This window comes from Python bivittatus, unplaced genomic scaffold (assembly GCF_059951505.1).
Source record: "Python bivittatus isolate LINGU-HERP-01145 unplaced genomic scaffold, Pbiv_v1 ctg000590_np1212, whole genome shotgun sequence".
Lineage (NCBI taxonomy): Eukaryota > Metazoa > Chordata > Lepidosauria > Squamata > Pythonidae > Python > Python bivittatus.
The window spans coordinates 21,620,548-21,644,472 of record NW_028277086.1 but is presented as its reverse complement, the minus strand read 5'-3'; the positions used below and the strand labels follow the sequence as shown (position 1 = coordinate 21,644,472).

The 23,925-nt window shown below is 36.3% G+C and overlaps 2 protein-coding genes across 2 annotated transcripts; one reads left to right on the top strand and one right to left on the bottom strand.

Moving 5' to 3' along the window:
• Positions 1 to 6,677: 6,677 nt before the first annotated feature.
• On the bottom strand, positions 6,678 to 11,925 carry FBXO43 (F-box protein 43). The gene is made up of 4 exons (XM_007427359.3): positions 10,392 to 11,925; positions 9,430 to 9,532; positions 7,365 to 7,550; positions 6,678 to 6,980 (listed from the first exon to the last, which is right to left on the bottom strand). The coding sequence occupies exons 1-4, from the start codon at positions 11,867 to 11,869 to the stop codon at positions 6,732 to 6,734; spliced, it is 2,016 nt and encodes a 671-aa protein (XP_007427421.1). The 5' UTR covers positions 11,870 to 11,925; the 3' UTR covers positions 6,678 to 6,731.
• A 7,905-nt stretch (positions 11,926 to 19,830) lies between these two features.
• On the top strand, positions 19,831 to 22,862 carry POLR2K (RNA polymerase II, I and III subunit K). Its single transcript, XM_007427355.4, has 4 exons — positions 19,831 to 20,012; positions 20,239 to 20,302; positions 20,861 to 20,953; positions 22,704 to 22,862. The coding sequence occupies exons 2-4, from the start codon at positions 20,242 to 20,244 to the stop codon at positions 22,724 to 22,726; spliced, it is 177 nt and encodes a 58-aa protein (XP_007427417.1). The 5' UTR covers positions 19,831 to 20,012; positions 20,239 to 20,241; the 3' UTR covers positions 22,727 to 22,862.
• Positions 22,863 to 23,925: the final 1,063 nt, after the last annotated feature.

The following is a 23,925-nucleotide window of genomic DNA, read 5'->3' as shown; positions in this document are numbered from 1 at the left end:
GATAAACCCACAATTGTAGCTCTCCACAAAGAAACTATGCTCATGAGAATTCTGCCTTTGTTCTATCAATGCACCACTGTTTTTGTAATTCCATACAATTACTTCAAAGAATCCACATCACATCTGACCTCACTAATATGATATGCTACTATATCCAATCAATTAATTCAATCATATGTATATTTTAATTTGCATAACTCTTTTAGGTTAGCCTCTGCTGCCTCCAGTACTGTAATTAAATAAACTGGTTTAAATGAACATTCAGGGAAAATTCTGCAACACAATAAATCATCATGCACTTTTTTTTTTTTTTAACTCAGATTATGACAGAGAAGTCAGGGAAGGAAGATAGGAAGTAGCTAATAAGACATGTCATTGCCCTTCAGGAAGGAAATAATAGTAAAGACATTGACTAGAAATTAGTGGAGCTAAAAGAAAAGAAAGTAGTGAAATGAAGAGTAGGGATCTGATGAAAAATTGTACAGTATGCATGTTAATAGAAACTGAAAGCAATGGGAAACAAGGAAAAAGTAGGATTGAGAGGAAACACACAATTCTTCAGGATGGGAAGGTCAACTGCACTATCAGCAAAATGTCAGGATTTTCTTTCTCATGGGAAAGGATTCATCCCGTTATCTTTACAACAATAACAAATAATATTATGGCTACAGAGATCATGTGAAAAACACCTGGTATTGTGTGTTGTGTATTGTGCTATTTACTGCCACCTATTGGCGTATGTATGCTAGTTACCCAGTGGGGGTGGCATAGAGTTATAATACAAGGAGAGAAAAATGTTCAGCCTCTCTGAGTAGTTGTTAGTTGTTTTAGTGTTAGCCACTGTAAGTTTTATGGGCTACGTAGTTGTAACAAATTACCAAGTAGTGTACCTCTTCTCTAAGAGTTTGTAGCTAGAGATTTTGTTAAGCTTGTGTTGCTAATAAGTCTTGGATGCTACAATATAATGAGAAGATGTGTTTTTCTTTATATTTTGTATGATATTTGCATTTTATGGAATTTTGCATTTTTATCAATAAACACCAGTTAGTATATATTTTATGACTGGATTTCTTTGGGAAACAAGAAATGGACATTGCATTGTGTTTGCTTTCATGGCTACTATCACAAAATGCAAATAGATGGTAAATAGATGGAATAGACAGCAAAGGACATCTATGTCTTTCAGAATGGCAAGGCATCAGATATCGCTGGAAAACTAAGGAAGCAATGAAGCTCAAAAAGTTTAGTAGTGTGGGGAACTGATATTGAATTCCACACTTCGGATGGGTTCAAACAATATGCTTAACTGAATCAATGGTGGAGTATGTGTACTTTGTGAAGAACAGTGGGGCAAGGGAGTGTTAGTTTTAACCAAAACTTCAAGGATTCTTTTAACCCAACACTGCTTTCAGCAGTCAACTGCACTGTGTAAATCACTGTTTTTCAAACATGCTGGCTGGCAAAATCTGGAAGATGAAATCCACACATCTTAAAGTTGCTGAGTTTGAAAAATGGTGGTGTAAATGGATAACCCAATCAGATGTGCAAGTTTCCAAACTCTGGTTGGTTAGCCCTTCAAAAACAGCACAATAAACAAAGCAAAAAAGTGTTAGAGATACAAAGCAATTGAAAAAGCAAGTTCTGCTTTACAAAGCTTGTTGCCATGCCATAGCAACACAGAACCCACCTACCAGACACTATCTGCAATAATCCAGGTATGTCTACTGATGTCAGACTGGCCAACAGGGTAGGAATTAGTGAAATAATGAAGCCTTGTCAATATTCTTGTGACAGAAGGTTTTATGGGATATCAGAGACATCCTGGACAAAATGCATGACAACACTATAATCCCATAATTGTATGCTGATAATTGTGTGCTATCAAACCTACCAGTAAGGAACTTAGAGTGGGTTACTGGTAATTGGATTAAATGTGTTGTACAGACAGGGCCATGGGGTTCAACTAGCCAGCCAATTTTTGGGCTGCAGGCTTCTAGAATAATATAAATAAATCTTAAGCCATTAGAGTTAAGGTCAGAGCACTTTTTCAGAAATTTATGGTTAGGATGTTAAAGGCCAGGAGACAGCATAAAATCTATTACTCTCTAAAACTGACGCTATTGGGATGAATATTTAATTTCCCAAGTTTTCTAACCTGGCAACTGGCTGGCCATAAAAGTAGACAGAGTTGGCATTTTCCTTATCTTTTTTATATCTTAGTGCTTGCTTTTGCTAATTTAGAAAATAAGGGTGATTGTCTTAAGATTTTGCTGCTTCTCTAGCAGTCATAGAGGTGTTATCACGACAGACAGCTTTAGCTCCATGGGTAATTGATGCCCGTCTCTCCCAAATTGCTGATTTTGTGCAGTTAGGTTCACACAACATGATAAACCAACTACTGGGTTAACTGTGTGTAATTTCTATGTTATATCAAAACATATGTCTGAATGTGAAGGTCTGATTCACACATGTTAAGATAATGATTGTAACACATTCAGTCACAAACTACCAAACCCTTTTAGTACAGTCTAACAAGTTGTATTAATCTAGCCTATATGCTCCATTCCTGAGAAAAAATTGGAATGCTTGCTGTTTCTCTAATGGGAAACATAAACTTCTGAAGCTTCCTCAAGCATTAAACATCCTGTACTATATATATATTAATAAATAAATAAAACATTTGGCAGAGCTCTGCTGATGCTTGCTTCCCAGAATTTATATAGAGCCTGTATTGGGTGACAGAGGGCTCTAACAATGGAAGGACAATTCAAACTGGCCCTACAAGTGGAAGACAAATGGAAAGCACAATCTATGTAGGATATCCATCTCAACTATAGGAGATGTTCCGTTTTTAATTAATTCAGGCAGCATACTTAACAAATTTGCAAGCATACCAATATATCATCATCATCATCATCATCATCATACTTCTGGACAATATGATGTTGAAGTCAAAATCTATTACATGTTGCAATATATTTTTCTGCTCAGGATCTTTCATGTATGGAACATCATATTTTACAACCCAGAAAATAAGGAGGATATGTGTACAATTTCTGTTCCTTATTATAAGAATCATTTTTTATAAACATAGCTTGGGAAGAAAGTAGTTCTGTAGGAGGAATTATTTTGTTTATTCTATGGTGATTATCTTGACATATATTTGTATGTTTTCCAGATTGCCTTGGTTTTGATCTGCTGAGATTCCATCACTTGGCTCCGGTTGCCCTGAAACTACAAAGTGAAGGGGATTACGCTCTGGCCTCATCCATCAGCCAGAAGACTAATGGCTGCTGTGTTGTTTGCATACTCAGAGGCAGAGAGGCCCACCTGTTCAGTTCAGATGATTGCCAAGATTATGCAGCTTCAAGTTCTAGTATCTGAAATTCCTTCCTCTTTTCCCTTTTTGTTATTGGTTTTTCTTTTTGTATCCTGTCTGCTGAACATATCTTTCAGTTGCTGTGTATAGCATTTAGAATATTTTATATACTATAAAAGTAAATAATATTTAGGATGAACACAATGTTTGACGATATATGACTTATAGTCTGTGTAAGCTCGATTCCAAGATACCTAAATGGACAAGAAATTTTCATGGCAACATTGCAGAAGTGGTTTGTCATGGTTTTCTTCCAGGATGTTTTTTCAACTCCTTAGTGTAGCCTACAGCCCTTGTAATTCCTGGGGTCTCCCATCCATTTAACTAAGTCCAATCCTCCTTAGTTTCTCAAGATTGGCCCATCAATTAATACTTGCTATGACTTAAATTATGTACAGGTAGTCCCCAGTTTAAGAACGAGTTTCGGGAGGGCGGAGCTGGCGTCGCGGCGATACGGCGGGCGATCCTGGGCTCCCAGGATCGCAGCCGATATCTCCCCCCCCGGATGGTCCCGATGGACCTAAGCCGTCCTGTAGAGATGGTGATTGCAAAGGGCGCGTCCTGCGGATCTCAGGGACACCGCAAGTCCCAGATTGATCCCAGGAGAAGCTCTTGAAGCCGGCGGAGGAGAGGCAGCCATTTAATGACTGCGAAAGCCGGGACAGCTCCAAAGGAAGAAGAAGGAGAGGGGTGTCAACCGGGTGAGATGGACCTTTACTATTCAACTATTCTTAGAGAACACCTTAAGTAACTTAAAGAGATTTTTAAAAGTGAAGAAAAGTGGATTAAGCGGCGAGATTGAGCCTTATAAAAAAAAGGGGGAAAAAAATCTTTGTTTTTTAACTTTCCCTTTTTAGTGGAATTGGCAAGATGTTTTTCTTTTAAAAAAATATATTTTTAACTGGACTGGCTTTTTCTTTTCAATACTCAATAATTTTTTATCTCAAGCTTCTTTTTTGATTAAGATTTTTTTTATTGTTATAAGAAACCTATATTTTTTGTTTTGGAAATGGGGAAAGTGGAGTTAAGAGAAAGTAAATGAAAGAAAGTTGCACTGCCATCTAGAGGCTTGATATAGTGGTTTTTTTTTCATTGTGACGTATACTCAAGGACTTTGGGCTTTCTAAAAAGATAGTGGGATGTGCATGTTTATACAGGTGCCATCCGAATAACTATAAATAAGAAAGCGGAGTTGAAAGCGATTTTGAAAATATTCAAGATGGAAAGTTTGAGTTAGTCACAAGAGCCTTGTTTAGTGGCAGTAGCTCTTCTTTCTGGTAGAAGCTTTGCTTTGCTCTCTATTCCCCCCCCCCCAGTTGGACTTTTAAAGAGACCTAGCCTTTCCCCTCCTCTTCTTTTTTTTTCTTTTTTTTTTCTTTCTCTTGGCAAGAACAAAGATAAAGAATCCTTTGACTTAATGAAGGTCTATACAAGGGGTTTGATAATAGACTATACGAGAAACACAATGCAGAAAAAGATTTTTAAATTATCGAGGATGACTATAAAAAACTGGAAGAAGAGTTGCAGAAATTCCCACAAGAAAAAAAAAAAAGACATCAAAGCTAAAATGGACTTAATTAAACATAAAACGGGATCAATGGAAAAGGAAGAAATAGCACAAGAAATCAGAAACACTAAACAGAACTATTTTGAAGCTTATAAACTGAGAATCAAAAAGGGTTAATCAATTGATAAATGAAGAGGGACAGACTTGTCCTTGGTAATGAGGGTGAGAAAAAGATTATACAGGATTATAATGGAAAATTGTACTAAGAGAATACTTAAAAAGAAGAAGTAAAACAATATTGAAAGAAACTACTCCAGATGCCTAAAGAAAAAACGAGGGGAATACAACAATGATGGAACTGACAGAAGCTTCAAAAAGCAGAATGTTTGAAAGGACATTTATTATTGCTTTCTTTTATCCAATAATATAGAAAGAGGAATAAACAGCTAGATATTTTGGGATATTGAATGAAAAGGGTGAACTTAAAACTATGCAAGCATTTGAATAAGGTATAAAACTGAGATATATAGTAAAGAATTGTATTTGATTGTAAATGTCTTAAGATATTAGACTAAAATTCATACATGGTTGGACATAGTAACATATAGACTTTAAACTAGAGATATTCTTGTTGAAACATGTAGTGAAGAATGAAGTATGTTTTGATAGTGGTTAGAACTGTAACTTTTAAGAATTGGAAGAATGAAAAAGTACCTATGCAGGAGGAAGTTATTGAAAATTATGGAATGTGCAGAGATGAGTTAAACTGATATTTGAAATTAGAGTAAGAAGATAAGCAATTTTATATGACACAGGATTTGTTTTATTAATGGTTGGATGAGAAAATATAGTAATGTAATGGATTAGGAAATTTTATAATAGAAATTTGATATTTACTATATATATATACATATATAATCGATGGATAAAAATCCTATAATGAAAGCTAAAATTTCTTGTAATAAATGATTTTATAGACTAGCTACAAATGATTAATAATTGATAATTGATAAGTATACAAGTATATTTTGAATAGATGATATGAGAATTTATATAAATGAGTGAAGATTATGAAAGGGGCACCAACGATTTGGTAACTGGTTGACACACAGTATAAAATGGATGTTTTTTTTTATGCCTTTGTATGTTCTTGTTTGTTTATGTATGTTTTGTGTTTGTTGTAAAGAATAAAAAAATTTATTAAAAAAAAAAAAAAGAACAAGTTTCATTCCCAAGGTCTGTCCTTAAGTCGAACTTGTATGTAAGTTGGAACAGTATGATTGTATAATACTGTGTAAGTAATATTGTGCAATGAACTCAAACCATTGTGTATTTAACTGGAAGCATTGTGTATTTAATTTGAATTTTGCTACAATAGGCTCCATTCTTAACTATGAGTCTTCCATAAACCGGGCGTTCTTAACCCAGGGACTACCTGTATTATCATTGTAATATATTTAGAAATAGTTATTAAAATATGAAAAGATAACACTAATCATTACAGTAATTTTTTTTAATCTGACAACGATGAGCTAAATTTAAAATTCCAAAACAAGATTACAAGACATATTCAAATTATGTTGAAAGTACTTTATTGAAATCTCATGAGTGTGTCTGGCAAAGTAGCAAACACCAATACAAGAGTTTAAAATTTTTTCACTTTTTTTTTCAAAAATGTATCAAAAGTTATATTTAGAATAATGATACAAAGAATTAAATTATCAACTTGATTAATGGTCAAAGTAATACTTTCAAAATGCATAATTATTAAAAAGTGTTACCTATATAAAAAAGAGAATTTAGGGGTAGGGGAGGACACATTTGGTTCTCTTCACTCCAAGATGTTTAGAGTCGTTTTAAATTTCTCTTGCTCCTTGCACTTCCTGGAAGAGCATCTTTTTTGCTTTGTCGCATAGAAGATGAACTGCTACAATCTCTTGAACCGTGGAAGGCACATCGACATAAAACACAAAAATCAAATGCACAATCTTCCCGGCTACAGAGTCCACGTTTTTTTAAGGACTGATATTTAGCAGGACACTGACATCTTGGACAGGGTTTTAAAGCTTCATCACTGAAAAGAGTTTGCGCAACCTATATTAGGAAAACAGGCAGTAATTAAGTTTAGGTATACTGTAGTATACATTAAGTTTTTATAGGGCCACTAATTTATTCTCACATTATATATTTAGGAACAGAATGCTTAATATATTTCTACACTAAAAATCAAAATATTTCATTATAGTTGAAAAAATACTAGGGCAAGAGACAAAGTTAATGGCAACTAGTTATCACTTGTCCAGCAATATCTTGCAGTAGCCTCACTTCATTAAATAATGTATTTGCCACTTAGATAATGTTCTCCAACTTCCACACAAAAAGTTTTTCTTTGCTTGCATAGCTCAGTAGAAACCATGCCAAATTATATTATGGGGATTGGTTTGTGTTTTATTCTAACAGTGAATTGCAGTTACCTACCTTTATATATGCTTCTTGCTTACTCCTTGATTGAAGGTTAGGGCTATGTTGTAGAGGTGTCAAAGATTCATTACATGATGAGTGCATTTGTAATACCGCAGATTTTGCTTGAGCCTGGACTGGTCGTAGTGCAAATCTAGTCACTGTAAATCTAGTAGCAGCATTTTCAGAGTCCAACAGGCATCCCTTTAAAAATGACCCAACACTATAAATAATTTATTTTTACAAAAATCAACTTAATTTGCAATTTACCATTTATGTCAGCTATGCATTTAAAGATCCTATATGTTGTTTGTCTGATAACGTATAAAAGGTAAGAATGATACGAAGAACCTTCTAATGCATTCAGTTTCAACACTGTAGGTATCTTCAAATTTAATATCCACACTGAATTCTTTTCATGCCCAAACACTTGCTATTTACCCTGGAATTTCAGCTTGATGCCCACCATTCAGGAGTATGTTCTAGATTACACAGAATTGATAGAGGAAGAAGCCTTTTGAGCTTCACATTGCCCCACATTAATATTGGTCGGTCTGTCTGTCTATTCAGTCTTCCAGTGAGGCATACTGTAAAGGAAATTCAACAGCAAGGGATAGGGTGTCTTCTATGGAAGATTTCTATGCTTTATTTGAATGCAGTTTAAATGCAGTTTAAAAATCACTTCCAAAAGATAATTAAATAAATTAGAAAAGAATACAGATATAAATTTATCAAAATATTTTACAATCAGAAAAATATAGACATCTCTGCAATTATCTTTTTCAAATCTTAATAATTTTAAAATGCATGTACTTGATGTGGTTACAGTCCAACCATACCAAATGTGTGTATTTTAAAATTAAGTTTATTAGATTATACCTAGCAGAATAGATTCATTATCTGATGAAAAAGGGTATACAGATACAGGCATGCACATCCATTATGCTCTTCTATTTTAGGGTAAGCAATTATGTGCATAGTGCAAAAGTAAGCAAACAATAGTTAATCAAAGAAATTATTACAAGCATGAGATAAGAAGATGTATAGCCAAAATTAATTTATACCAACACATTCACTATTTCTCACTATACCTTTTGGTCCTTGCAACCATACTTGCTTTTACCATGACCACAAACCTCTTCATACATTGACTTAAAAAAAAACAAACACTTTTCATCTCCCTCCTTTTAGGATCAACTCCATCAGATGACTTTCTGAGTCTTTCCATTCCACTCAACTGTTTCACTCTTCCATCATTTGTTTTACAATACAGTTCGTATTCATTCTCTTTGTATGACCAAAGTGCCTCAACATATTTCTTTGTACTGGTTACTGACTTTCATATTCAATCTGCATATATTCAACACCCATTGATTCTTGAACATGGAGAATGACCATAAGAATACACCTCTTATATATTCTATTCCCACAACATGCAACTGACTTTTATGACCTTTCATTGATAATTAAACCAACACCCTTAGTTCCCTGCATATATTCATCAACTCCATATGATTAGATCATCTATTACATACTTCCCCTTTCTCTTAGTTTCACAGACGCGTAACATATTTTTCTTTTAATGTCATTCATTTTCTCTTCAACTGCTCTTTGCCATTTATTCCTTTCCAAGTCACAATCTTCCAGATGCCATGGTTTTCACCAGGTATGACCATAGATATGGACCTCCACACCCATACTTTTGGTCAATCAAGGCTTTCATATAACACTTTTTAGTAAGATAGAGAAGAAGTAAACTATGTAACCTGCTTTAGTCATACTATACCACATGCTGCATTTCTAGCTAACATCAAGAGCAATATTGGTCATTATGCCACAAGTGCAGCCAAAATCCAGTTTTATCCCAAGTATGCTAATACTATTCTGTCCAAACTAGGATTTCTGATCTAATCTGAATTTACAAACTGTTTCATTGCTGCCAACATCCCACCAACTCAGAGGTACAGCAGTGTACTAACATACACTTGAGATGATATATATTTGTCATGTTATTTCTTTTCTTCAGGTTCAAACCATATCTCTTCAATTCACCTTCCAAAGTGCCTATGCAATTGTGAGTTACCTTAGCATCTGCTCTCAGCTGTTTTATATACAACTTCCGCCTCCGATTTGCATGCTTATCACGTACAACAATTTCTCGCCAGTTTTTGCTTACTTTCCACATACTGAAACAAAGAATTGCTATCAGCAGCATTCAAACATTATGCAAGAATTCAGTGGATTGCTTCATTCCTAATACACTGACAAGTGTATTACGTTCCTAATACGCTGAAAAATGAAAGAACTACACTGGGGGTTATCATTAAGAACAAGCTGAATCAAGACAACATACATTCATCAAATTATTGAAATGTTTATAGATTAACTTAATCATTTTTAACAATTTACATAATCTACCATGGAGGAACAGATGCTAGTATTAAATATTTTAATTCCTAATACATGCAATTAATACATAAGATGTTCAGATACTTCATTCCTCAGCCTAACATGAGACACATGGAAAAATACTTTTGCATACATAATGATTATATGTCCAATTCCAAGCCTTATTTAATGAAAGTGCCAAACGCTTGTCAGAAGTTAGATACAGTAACACAAAGCAAACAGAAAAGTAGGAATACAAATGAAAACTACCACAAGGTGCTGAAAAGTGGAGTGCTCCTATCCAGATTTCCATTTACCAATGCATTCCACAAGTTTCCACCTGTTTTTTGATCAATAGCAGCAAATATTCAATGCCAAAATAGAAGTACCCATATTTAATTTTTTAACTTTTAATTTTTTTTCTGAATGTTTTATTGGTGCTGTTAACTTCTACAAACTGCACATTTTCAGAGCAGCGCACATTAATTTTGTACACATACAGTGCATTTAGGCTACATGAGTACAGGCACCCAGAGAGCTAAGTTTATTATTAGTCTATGTGATTTCAATGTAGGTACGTTTATATAGAAAAATATACAGTACAGCATTGCTAGACATCCAGCAAAAGTTTAAAATCTTGCAAAATATATTTCTTACCTGCATAAGCTTTCTACAGTCAGGATGTCTAAAATCATAGCAAGAATATGTTTTAAGTCTCTGTCTTTTAATTCTGTTAAGATATCTAATCTTTCTATTCCCATTTTCTTGCCAATTAGTTGAGCAACAATATATTTGAGCACAGATAAATCATCACCATCAAGTTTCTTCAGTAGATCATTTTTGTCTGCTCCCTTATTTCTGGTTTGCATAAAGATCTCATGAATTACTTGCAAAGCAGGGGTTCTTGAGAGATTTCCAAGATTTGGAATCATGCATTTATTTTCATCTTCTTTAAAAACCAATTCATTATTTTCATTGATAAAACCATCTACTGCTTTTTGTTTGTGTTTTGAATTAGCAATGGTAGTATTATAATCTTCCTCTTTTTCTGATTGTGACCCACGTTCTGAAAGAGTAGATAATCTTCTTGAGCGCTGTAGTTTTCTTACCTTTCTTTTAGAATTTAGAATGCTGGACGATTCATTACGTTTTTGAAGTAGTTCTTGGAAAGATCCCTCATGATCTGACAAGGAATCTTCTGATTTATCAGACCCAAGTGAATTATAGCTACTGCTATCAGGTGTTAGCAAGCTCAAATTGCTTATTTCTTTAGCTGATGGTGTATTTATTTCAGATGTACTAAGATTAAATCTTTCCACAAGACTGTTGATGGGTGTGATAAATCTATCGTCATTTATAGTAGATAATGAACACTGAGAAGCTCTGATTAACCCTGAACTTTGATTATTAAAACATAGATGTGCACTATCAGTTAAAATGTTAGGAGTGTTTGTAAAAGATTTGGACTGAATTGGTGATAAACCACCTGGTTCTGACAAGCTGCCTTTAGATTTTGAATCATCTATTGTAGAAGTCCTTTGCTGAGAGAACATAAACCTCAGTTTTTGACAATCAGAAGTAGATTCTTCAGTTTTTAGAGTACTGGTAGCCAAAGGCTTATAGCTTTTTTCTTTTGGAGAATCCAAAAAATGCTTTGATAGCCTTTCATCAAAGCTAAGGAAGTGAGATAAACATGTTTTTTTCTTGTTTCCTGAAGATGATACTTGCCTTTCAGAACAACCCAATGTACCAACAGAAGCTGCTTTAGACACAAGTAACCTTCTGCGGAGTGATGAGTCTTTTTTAGAAACTTTGGGTGTTTCACAGTAGTCTCTTGGTATATTAGCATCCTTCCCTCCTGATAAAATAGCATTATGTTCAACGGGAGACAAAGCTGAAGTGCACAAACTACTAGAATGCAAATATTTAGAATATTCTCTTTCATTCTGTTCTCCTTTGCACTCTGCATCAGTATAATAAAAACTTGGGTCCTTGATTGATTCATTGTATCCACTGTCATGAAATATGGAAGGAGAGTATGAATCTTTAAAACTGCAGTATCTTGCACTATTCCCAGGAGAGGTCAGTCTGCCCCTTTTTAAAATATTAGATAGAATTGAATGAGTTTCTGACATCTTGTGTTTGGAACTGATTATCCTCTGCAAAATGAAAATAGTATTTTACATCAGAAATCAATAGCATAATTTAAGAACTTGATATCCTTTGATATATTCATAAAAATACTTTAACCAAAGAAGACAGTCACCACACTTTGTGTTTGCTTTATATTATATTAAGATGTTTGTGTTCTGACACAGATGATGTACTTGGTATCATTTATTAATTATTATTGAACAAAAACACTATGCTGTGTTTTGCTTATTAATTTATATCCAGTTTTCTATCATGTCTTTACTAATTCTGGAATAACTCATTGGTAATTTCTGATCTGTATGCATGAATAAATTGGAAGCTGATAAAAAATGAAGATCAAGCTCTAACAAAATACAGACCTCAACAGCTTAATTTTATTCCTTGGAATAGCTTATATAATATTTGCATAGTAAATTTTTAATTAAAAAATAACAACTTTCAAATACTTGAGTTAAATGCTGCATTTCTATGTAAAAGAACCTTTATCTAACATGTTAAAGGATGTCTTTGTTCCATTTATAAGGTTGCTATAATTTCATTTCCTTCCTTCTTTTTCTCTAGAAGCTTAAGATGGAGCATATGAGATTGCCTGGCAGTTATGTCATCACATCAACACTATGGGATAGGTTGGGCTTTGAGATAGTAACTGGCTCAAAATCACCAAATGAACTCCACAGTCAAATGGAGACTATAGAGTACTGGCCTTCCCTGTCATCATCCAGTCCCTTAACTTCTGTCCTTCATTGGCTTTTTAAGTAACTTAATAATATTGTACTTAATATTTTTATTTGAATATCAAAGAAATTTGATTTTAAATCGTCTCAGGTTCATATATTATACTAATCTGGACCATTCATATTTTTACTTATTCATTCCAAAAAGTTGTACTTTCTAATGTGTTCAGTTACTGAGTTATGAGTATTTATGACTCTTCTAACAAAGTGCATCTTTAGTTTCTTTTTAAAGAGAACAGTTATTTTTCCAGGGTAGACTGTTTCCTGCTTCTGAAAATATATGCATAGGTAATAGACAATTCTATACATGCATAATTAGAAATAAATGCCACTTTATTCAATGGGTTTTATTTATGAATAAAGTAATGGGACAATAGTTTTAGTTTTCATTTAAGTGATTATGCATATGATCAGACAGAGCCTCATAGGGATTGCTCTTGTCTCTATCAAAATATAAACAAAATATTTGATAAACTGTCTCACAATAACCTTGTTAATAAACTAGTAAAATATGAACTAAATAATATAACTGTTAAATGGATTCATAATTCGCTGAATGATTGTACCCAGAGATTACTCATAAATGGCTCCTATCAGACTGAAGAGTATTATGGAGTGAAATGCATCGGGATTCTGTCATGGATCCTGTTTTGTTTAACATTTTTATTAATGAACCATATGAAGGAGTTGAGATGATGATTGTCAATTTGATGACATGAAAGGCTAACACATTAGAGGATAAAGAGAAGATTCAAAAAGATCTAGACAAGCTTGAACAGTGGGCTGAAATGAACAGGATGAAACTTAACAGGGAGAAATGTAAAGATAGGGGAGACCCCACCTGGCAGTAGCATACGTGAAAAGGATGTGGGTGTTCTACTTGATAACAGGGTGAATATAAGCCAATCGAGTAATGAAACTTCAAAAAAGGCAAATGCTATTTGGGGGTGTATTAACATGTAGAGAGCCAGGGAGATGGCCTTGAAGCAACTACATATTAAGAAACTGTTATGTAAATAAAGAGGACAAAAAGCATTTCTTAAGTCCTGGGAAGGGAGATAGTATTAAGAAGAGACTCAGGTTGTCTCCTCTCTGACTCATTGAGGTACAAGGAGAAGGGAAGAAGCAGTCAGACTTGCAAGTTTCCATTATTATTATTCTATTATTATCTCAATAAAGTATAGTTGTGGTCTTCCTGTGGAGTGTGCTTCCTGATCTAGTCTACCCTGAAAGGCTGTCATAACAGGAGCTTAGAGTCCAGATTATGGGAAATGATTGCCCCATTCTGTCTTGGTCAGGGCTGACATTAAATACCGTGTCCAGTTTTAAGAGCCATATTTTTAAAAGGGCATCGACAAACTAGAGTGAGTTGAGAGAATGGTTGTCAAGATGGTGATAAGACAGGATACCAATTCCTGTGTGGAACAGCTAAAAGAACTGGGTTTATTTAGCCTGCAGAAGACAAGATTGACAGAAGAAAAACTGAAAGCAGTCTTCAGATGGCCATATAAGATGATAATGGATTTTTTCTCTGTTGCCTTGGAGGGTAGGACCAGAATCAATAGGTTGAAATTACAGAGAAGTAGAATCAGATTAGATATTAAGAGGAATTTCTTAACAACAAGAGCTGTCAGTCAGTGGAATAGGTTGCCTCATGAAGTGGTATATTGCCTTCAAAGGAGGTCTTCAAGCAAATGTTGGATAGCCAGACCCTGCCACAAGTAAGGGATTGGATTACCTTTGACATCTCTTCCACACTCTCATATCCTATGATAACTTTATAGCACCAATCTCTCTCTTTCTCTCAGTGCATCCATCCATTCTAGGCGGGCACTGTTTAATCACAAACCCATGGTTTTGTTTTAAGAAATAAATACAGGAAATTCAAAACAAGAAACTTCATTTAGCAATTGGTTTATCTAAGCTGTTGATTTTAAATCAACAAGATTTTCAGTCTCTCAGATGCTTCCATACCTAATAGAATTGTTTATTTAAACAGTTGACTACCATGATAGTTCAAAATCACCTCTGAAGGTCTTAGTTTTAAAAGTGGTTTGTAATACACTGTTCAGTTGATAATTCTTTAAAAAACACAGAATCACCAAAGTGATGGCACAATCTTTAGTTTCTGGCCATTCTCCATATGGATGGAGATCCATATGGATCTTCAAAAATTCTGTACTTACCCTGGTGGATTCACAAGGAGACTGCAGTTAAAACAAAAATTCCACAATTGTGTAGGCATTACCCAGGGTGCTGAGGAATAGAAACATTTTACATTACAAAGTATAACACAGACATCTGCACCAGCTGTAAATACTGAACTCTTTAGACTGCTTGAAATTGCAGGTTGCACAGTATAAGCAGAATTAGTTCACAATCTAATGGTGTTGGACTAGAAGACCTTCAAGGTCCCTTCCAACCATATGATTCTATTGTCTTTAAAAAAGTGTTCCAAAATCCTGCACCACTTTCCAGTTATATTTCAAAAGGGATTTATTCATTTTTAAAATGTTATTTGTCATTTGAATACAGGTTCATGGGGTCATGAAGAGTCAGACACGACTTAACGACTGAACAACAACAAAAGTCTCCAGTTTAAGAACAAGGTCAGTTCCTAAGGTCTGTCCTTAAGTTGAATTTGTATGTAAGCAAATTGTATGATATTGCATAAGTAGTATTGTGTAATTAACTTGAACCATTGTGTATTTAACTCGAAGCATTTGGTATTTAACTTGAATTTTGCTACAATAGGCTCTGTTCTTTACTATGAGTCGTCCATAAACCAGGTGTTCTTAACCTGAGGACTACCTATATGTAAGAGGCTTCAATATATCTATGTCATTACTAACTAGTTAATGAGCTAACAAGTACATCAGGCTTGTTAAATCATTGTAAAATAAAGACCTTAGAAACATTTTTCCAGAAAAAATTGAATAGGAAAATTAGGTAACATTATTTGATGATCTGATCTAGCAAGCTTATTTGATTTATATTTTGCAAGCTGTACAAAAACATGCCATTTTAAATGTATATGCTAAGTACTGAGGTATTCAAGTGTATACATGTCTACTCAGTTTCAAATCTCACTGATTTCAATGGGACTTCCTAGCCTTGCTGTGTTTTAATAGAAGTTGTTACTGGAATAGTTGTAACTATATTAAGGAAGGCATGATAAATCACGCTGCAATCCTAAAGTTGCTTACCTGAGAATAAGTCCCTTTGAACTCAGTATGATTTATTTATGTGTATGTAAAGAATTGTAGCCTCAATATCATCCAAATGATATAATTTAAATTTTAAGAAAAAATAAAGACATTGAAGACAGTTATACTAATTCTAGTAAGCTTTAAAAGTGTGCATATAAATAAATGTACTTCCTAAAGCTTTGTGGAGCAGGGGGTGGGGGGGGCTTCAAATCAGTTTTTCATTCCTGGTGACTGCCTAGACTAGTCCCTGCAGTTTTCTTGGCAATGTTTTTTGGAAGTGGCTTACTATTGCCTCCTTCCTAAGGCTGAGAGAAAGAGACTGTCCCAAGGTCACACAGCTGGCTTTGTGCCTAAGGCAGGACTAGAACTCACAGTTTCCCGATTTCTAGCCTGATGCCTTAATCACTATACCAAACTGGCTCTCCTAAAGCTTATGCTATAATAAATGTGTTAATTTTTAGTTCTCAAAAGAATCTTAATTGTTTTTGTTGAAATATATTAACATCACTATCCAAAGAATCAACTGAAAAAAATTGAAATTATTACAGAAATAATTTAAATAATTTTAAAAAAATAATGGGAAGGCAGATTTATTAGCTTCAGTAAGGATTACTGAAATAATATGGCAAACATTTTCTAAAACTTATAAATGATTCATATTATAGAAAAAAGTTATTATGAAAAATTAATGTCATCTAATGAAACTTTTTGAGCTTACTACCAAGTAAATAAAAATGTCTTAATAGGTGTGTTATCCTAGAGAATTATCTGTCACAGTTAGTACTATGATCACTTGCACAAAAGTTATCAGATACTCAAAGATTCTTCCTGTTTACTTACGATCAATTAGATTATTAGAAAGTACCACTTTTCTTTCACCTTCCTTTTCCCTCTCTTCCTCTAATTTATATTCTTTTTCTAGTGAAGTTTTCAGTGTGAAGTCAGTTGATAGGTTGGGGGATGGGAGGGTACAGGAAAGCAACAACTATATCACAATTTCATCCAGTGGTGGATTTAAAAACATGGAGAAACAGACTTTTCAGACTTGACAGTCTTAGGTAGCTTTTTCTCAGGGGAACTAAGGTATAGCTACAGACTATAACTATTATTTGGAATAGCTAAAAATGTTCAAAAGCAGAATATATTTTATCGTCTCTTATCAGGAGAATACAGCAAATGATCATCGTGAGGGGAGGACTGTGACATCTTTGATCTTTTTCGATTGCTTAGATGGTGAGAATTAAAGCTGTACTTCTGTTCTAAGTAAGAAACAAACAGCTATCAGTAATAGTGATTAAGTTTAGCCTGGATGGGAATATACTATTAAAAAGATGTGGCCCCCAAAGTGGAATATACTTAAGACAAGTTAAACATTAATCATTTAATACCTTTTGCCTGCACTGGGTGTTTATAAATTTAATATAGAACTCAGGTGCTTGTTGTATTTCTATCTAAGCAAAGGAATTGGAGAAGCAACATTTCCCAATACACATGTATTTATGTTCACCCGCAACATTTTACCTCAGATACGTTAACAGCAAGCATCTTAAGCATGTCTGCTCAGAAGTAAGACCCTTATTTTCCCCTCAGTGGAGTTATTCCAGAGTAGCATGTTTAGCACTGCAATCTAAATTACTCAAAATGTTTATCCTCCCCCGGTACAGCATAAGGCGACTTCATCCCCTGCTGACGTGCTGTATTGGGTGTTGGCTGTGTGAAATTTCCTCCACTAGACCAGGCAACGACCTCACTTACCTAGTCAGTCAGAAAGGCAAGAGTTGCTTCAGGTGAAGTTTCCTGCATATTTAAATTCGGAATGGAGGAGGACAGATGAAAGGCAAGAGCAGGAAAGCCCCTACCCTTTCCCCAGTGTATCCCTCAGCAATATGCTAAAGTCGTTAATGGGAGGTAAATGCAGTTCACGTCCAGGGATGCTCAACCACCCGCTTTGCACCCGAGGTAAGGGGCTACACTCTTGCCGCTCTCTCTGGGACGGAAGCAGGCGCGGGGTTCATCCCCCGGGGGTGAGGCACGAGAGCGCTCCTCAATCCCCCTTCGGTCAGGGCGGGCGGGGAAAGCACGTGGAGGGGAGGGGAGGGGAGGGGAGGGGAGGACGGGGATGAAAGGGGAGCGAGCGAGACGGGGGACCAACGCGAGCGCCGCCCCGGGAATTCACAGGAGCGCGCTAGCAGTAGCAGCCGCAGCCCGGTCGGCTGGCTCTGCCTCCGCCTCCGCCTCCGCCTGGGGCCGCTGAGGAAGGAGCTGCCGGCTGCCCGCGTGCGCCCGCCGAGGTTTCCCTCGCTCCGGTTTGAACTACCCGCCTTTCCTAACTGCTGTAGCTCCCCCGCCCCGCTGGCTCCTGGCGGGGAGGCTCGGATAACCCAAGGCGCACGAGCGTCGCGGCTCAGCGAACGCGGGGAGGAAGAGCGGGCGCCGCGCTGCAGCTGTCCGAGCCTAATTGAGCCGGGCTGGGCAAAGCAAGGCAGCTGCTGCGGGGGACTCTCTGCGAAGGGCGGTTAAGCCGGCAGGAAGACTGGCTTTCCTTGGACGCGCTTCTTCCCTCTCCTGATCCTCCATCTCCGCCCGGTCTACCACAGTTCTGCTCCGGGCTTCGCTGGGTACATTATTTAGCCGCTGCCTTTAGGACGTTTTCTGTTCTCTTTACGCCGGGTATAAAACCTGTTTATATTTAGTTCTGATGCGGAGTACCTGCTCCCCGCCTTCACGATTCACAGTGAACTCGACTGGAATTCCCACTTCATTCTGTATTGAAAAGTTCACCTTTCACAATATTGAATTGATACAAGAATGACACCTCTTGTCACAGCTACTTATTTAAGGCACTTTAGGTAAGCCCCATACTGACGCCATTCTCCCTGTTCAGAGCTGGGAATGAATACTATATTGACCAATTTTACAAGCTGCTTGTAGGACAGGGTTTGTGAAGTGCTTGAGCACTTCAGGGTGTGTGTTGGTACGTGCAGCACGTGCTTAACTGTAGTCCATTGACTCACGATTTATTCCCCCACTTCTCTGAATGTCCAGGACATATTGAACCATATATGAATAAGGCTATGTCTGCCAACATGTTAGGCTAAAATGCGGTTGACTAGTTTATAGTTCAGTAGGTCATGTGAATACAGCCATTATGAACTGCCTCTATGTGAAGAATGCTTATTACTCTGATAGGTTGATTTAGGAATTGTGAACTTTACAGCTCTACAGATGTTTACTAAACAGTTTCTTGTATTCTACAGAGCTTATATAGCATTAGGGAGAAGTATATATTAACTGATCTGAAATAGAATGAATTTTCCTTAAAGCAATGGGTTGCATGCAGGCACAACTTACATATCTTACATGATTGGTTTGGTTTTGGTATGTTGTGTGAACCTAGTCATTGTGGCTTGTAAACAGTGGCCAGCTGATTTTTCAATAAACTTTGGTTAAACAAAGCACGGTTTCTAATGTGTGAACTTAGTCACGGTAGTTTGAAATAGGTGCATTCAAGTTCATGAACTTGTCCCAATCAGTTCAATGGATCTACTCATGATCCAGTGCTATGGCTTTGACTGGGTAAGACCTTGCCCATAATATTAGATTTTTTTATTTAGCAGTGAGGAGATGCATTTTGCCAATCTTCTGTTTATTTTTCTTGCAACCAGCCTGTAGCTATAACAAAAGCTATAAAGTCCAGATATAGGTGTTGGTATTAGAACTTGTTTTAAGTACATTCTGAATCTTCAAGCTCCCATAAGTTCTTTCAGGACCTTTTAAAACATTTTATTTCATTGTGTATTGAAAAAGAGAAAGAAATCTCTCCCCGCTCTCGTTTACTAAACCAAACTAGTAATACATATATATTCATAAAACCGTATACAATTACATTAATAACTCAATTCATGTAATTGAAAACCCGAGACGCTAAACCTCTCAACCTCTTTCTCTCACGGGCGACAGAGGTTTTTTTATTTGATTACGTCATCAACGTGCGCCACAGAGTCGTGCGTGTGAGGTACGACGTATAAGCGGAAGAGGTCTCCTTAAGCAGTTTATTTTGAAGAATCCTCCTCGTTTGGACGGATCTAGTCTGAATTTTTTGTCCCTTCCCGGTGTTTCTTCTTCAGTTCATATTTTCTTGTGACCCTCGGAGTGAGACTTCATAGATCAATCTGCCAGCGGTAAGCCATGGGATGGGCTAATTTGTGGCATTCGTGTTGTTTGCTTCCAGGACCATCTGGGGGCTGGTTACTTAACCCTAACTAGCTAGGTAAAAACGCTCCCTTCCTTTTGTTATCTATTTTTATTTTTAATTTTTCTCAACACTAAGACTGAAATGGATTTATGGAGGAAAATGTATATTTGAAAATTATGTAACCTCAACGTACTGGCTTCCTTTTACTACAGAGTATGGAAACAGAAGAAGATGCTCCTCCTCCAAAGCAGCAGCCTATGATATACATCTGTGGAGGTAAGTAATGCACCGGTACGCCGGAAATAAAGCTGTGTAAGGTATATGATTGTTTTTTGGGGGGGTTAACTAAGATCCTTGATAAAACTGATAAACACATGCTTTTTTCTTATAGTCTTGAATCCTAATTTTTTTTTAAAAAAATTATAAACTTTAGAGTGCCATAGAACATATGGAAACAACTAAAAATCACTGTAGGTACTCTTCTGGAGTTTCCTTTCCATACTAGGACTGTCTTTCTGGTTTATGAAGAAGAGTAAGGAGGGAGGAAATAAACTAGATATTATAGTTACTATGAGTTTGCCTCCTCCCTCTAGATACCCTGTGAAAAGGAACATCAGGTGCCATTCATGAAATCTAGTAGGACTGTTTTTACTGGGGGGAGAAATTATTGAAGTTTTAATTATATTTTTTTTTCAACACTGAAGACTAGTCAGAAAGTTGGTTAGCAAAATTTACTTCATTCCAATAAAATGTTTTGTTTTGCTATGTCTTAACGCTTAGTTTTATTTCCTTTCTTATTTTACCTTAATAAGATATTGTCATTATTATTTTCAGAATGCCACAAAGAAAATGAGATAAAAGCAAGAGACCCTATCAGATGCAGAGAATGTGGTTACAGAATAATGTATAAGAAAAGAACAAAAAGATGTATCCTTGTATTTGGACATCTTAATTGTTGTATTTTTGTCTTTTAGTATCTCTCTAATGCTTTTTTTTTTTTTGGTCTGCGCTCAGTCATTGCTGACTCTGCAGTGACTGCTTGGACGAGTCCTTGCAGTTTTCAAGGCAATTGTTTTTCGGAAGTGGTTTTGCCAGAGCCTCCTTCCTAGAGCAGAGCCCAGCTGGCGAGCACAGGAGGCGGGGTTTCTGTTGCTTCGCGCCCTTTTCGGGCGCATGTGGTTTTTCGCGCTTACCGGCAACTGCTCCCGACTCCTTTTTTGCAAGGCGCCGCCAGCATTTTTCCTCCCACCGGAGTGAGAGTCCCCATTTATCTACTCACGTGAGTTTTCGAACTGTTGGGTTGACAGGAACTGGGGAGGAAACAGGAGCTCACCCTGTTTAACGCGAAGGCTGGACTCGAACCGCTGAAGCGTCGACCATTTCTGGCCGGCAACTTTCAGCGTCATTAAGCCGCTGCGCCACCGCGTCCCCCTGTTCTAATCTAATAATCTAATTCTATTAATTAGATTCTAATAATCTAATGCTATGATGTCATTTTATGCTTATACAGTGATTTGCCAACTTCAGCTACATATATATAGCAGCATATGAGTCTGTTTTACTTCATATACTACCCATGTAGAAAAGATGAATCATACTGTAAAATTAGGATAGTATGAAAAGCTTCTTAAAATGAACTATAAAGTAGAATCATACAGTTTACTACTACACTGCAAATATTGGATCTGATTTAGAAGAACTTTAAAGCAGGCTCATCACAGCTTTAAAGTATATAACATTATAATGCCTTGTCACCCATTATCTCAAGTGACTTCTTGTAGATGTTACTAGTGGAAGCAGTCTCTGCCACATCTATCTATGCCAGCATTTGCTGTCCCCGTTTAATATTTCCTTTCAAAACATTTTTAAATCAATTTCTCTTCAGGTTTCCAGCCACCTAAGAGAGGAAAACAGACCTTTACTACTTTACTTTGGGAAGAAGGAGGAGGCATAATGGTACATTTAAAATAGTGTGTGTGGGGGGGGGAGTTTTTACATGCAGCACCCCCATTTTTCTTCAGTGCAGTGTCCTGTAAATAATAGATGTTGACCTGACTTTTATTTATTCATGATACTTGTAGATACCCCAGTTGTGAGATTCTGGGTGGTATTAAGGTAGAAAACAAACAACAGATTAAAGCAAAATAATAGAGTTCCATCTTGTATGTATCTATCAGTCTGGTTCAAAAACATAATGGAATAAAAATATTTTAACCACTTTGCAGAATTCAAGGAAGGAGGTTGCTACTTATATCTCTAGGGGAAACATGTTCTAATCCAAGCCATATGTACTTCTCATGGAGTTGAAACTTTCAGAAGCCCCTGTTGAGATTATTGGACAGGATGGGCAGAATCAGTTTTGTCAAGGGACCTTGATGAACATGCATGTATTGGATCTGGTTTAGAAAATTCTTTTATTATTTGCCAGTTTTATCTGTTTCTCAGTGGAGCAGAGCAATAGAAGGATTGTAGGTAAGTTTATAGAATGTATGTGTAGGCCTCCAGTTAGAAATAATGGTTTGTGAACTACAAGACAGTATACATATGACAGAAGGCCAGCTAAGGGGCAACTGCTCTAGTACTTATCCACTGTAAATTATATTAAGATTATGTGCATAATTTTTATTATAATTACCATTTTTGGTACTTTCCAATCATTTCCTTAACTCTGTCATAGTAGTTGTATTTGATGCCCGATGAAGAGAACAGAAGATGCATCTAATTAATCTGAACTTATGTTTATTCTTCATGTATTGATTTTGTTTAAGCAAGTACATTCTCCCATTTTGGTTCTTGCAATAAAATTGTATCCAAATGTTTTGTTGACTCTTTGTTTAGAAGTGAAATTTGAACAGATTTAAACTTACAAGTTATAGGGCGATTGTACAATCTAATTAAAATGACTAAACTCTGTTTGGTTTGAAATGAGAGAAGGAAGGTTCAGCATCAGTGTGGAGGAATGTAGTGTCAGGCTTGGAACATAAAACAAAGATTCAGATCCTCCAGCCATTAAGCTCACAGAGATACCCAGTCATTTCCTTTCAGCCTTATTTGACAGGCTGGTTATAAATATAACAGTGTATGCCCAATATTCACCTTTTGGGGGAAACAACATCATGCAAAGTACAGAAAAAATATATCAGTATGTGTATATATGCTATTTTAATTTCTTGGAAAATGAAGGCTAAAATATGACAGAAGAAAGGATTTAAAAGTGGGAACTCCTCTACAGAAATTTGAATTGATTTTTATAAGTGTTTTGTTGAATAGAATACAACAGTTCCCCCCCCCTTCTCTTTAACTCTACTGAAGCAGCTTTAAATACTTTAGAATAGTTTCAGATGAACAATTAGTGCTTACTGCTATAAGTGAAGAGATAGGTTAGCATAGAGAATACCTATTGTAGGAAATTGGGTCTGATGCTGTATCATAATTTCCAATAAGCAGATGGAAGAACTCAGTCTGATTTCCCACCTGCTTTGCATTACTTATGTGAAACCTGGTTATCTTTCTTGGATGTATTGAAGCAAACGCGGCCCCTCCGGGTATTTAATACTTAATCCAAGCTACGTTTTGTTCTGCTTAACGACTTAATGTGCTGGTGACGCTGATACCCCTTTGTTTCATGTTCCATTCCTTTGCTAAGCTGCCTTGCGTGGAAGGAGAAACGGGAAAGAATCCGCAAGCTCAATAAAATATTCAGTCGACTCGTACTGTGTAAGATGATACGCTCTTCCCTTCATTTTAAAATGGGGGCGAGTGCCTTCTTTCCCACGCGGCGTCTTTCCCAGTGTCGCCATAGCGACCGTCCAACGCCGCCACGCCCCCTCCTCCCTGGAGGGGAAAGCGGGGGGCTTTCCACGCATGCGCTTCAGGTACCGAGTATCTCGCCTAGAGGG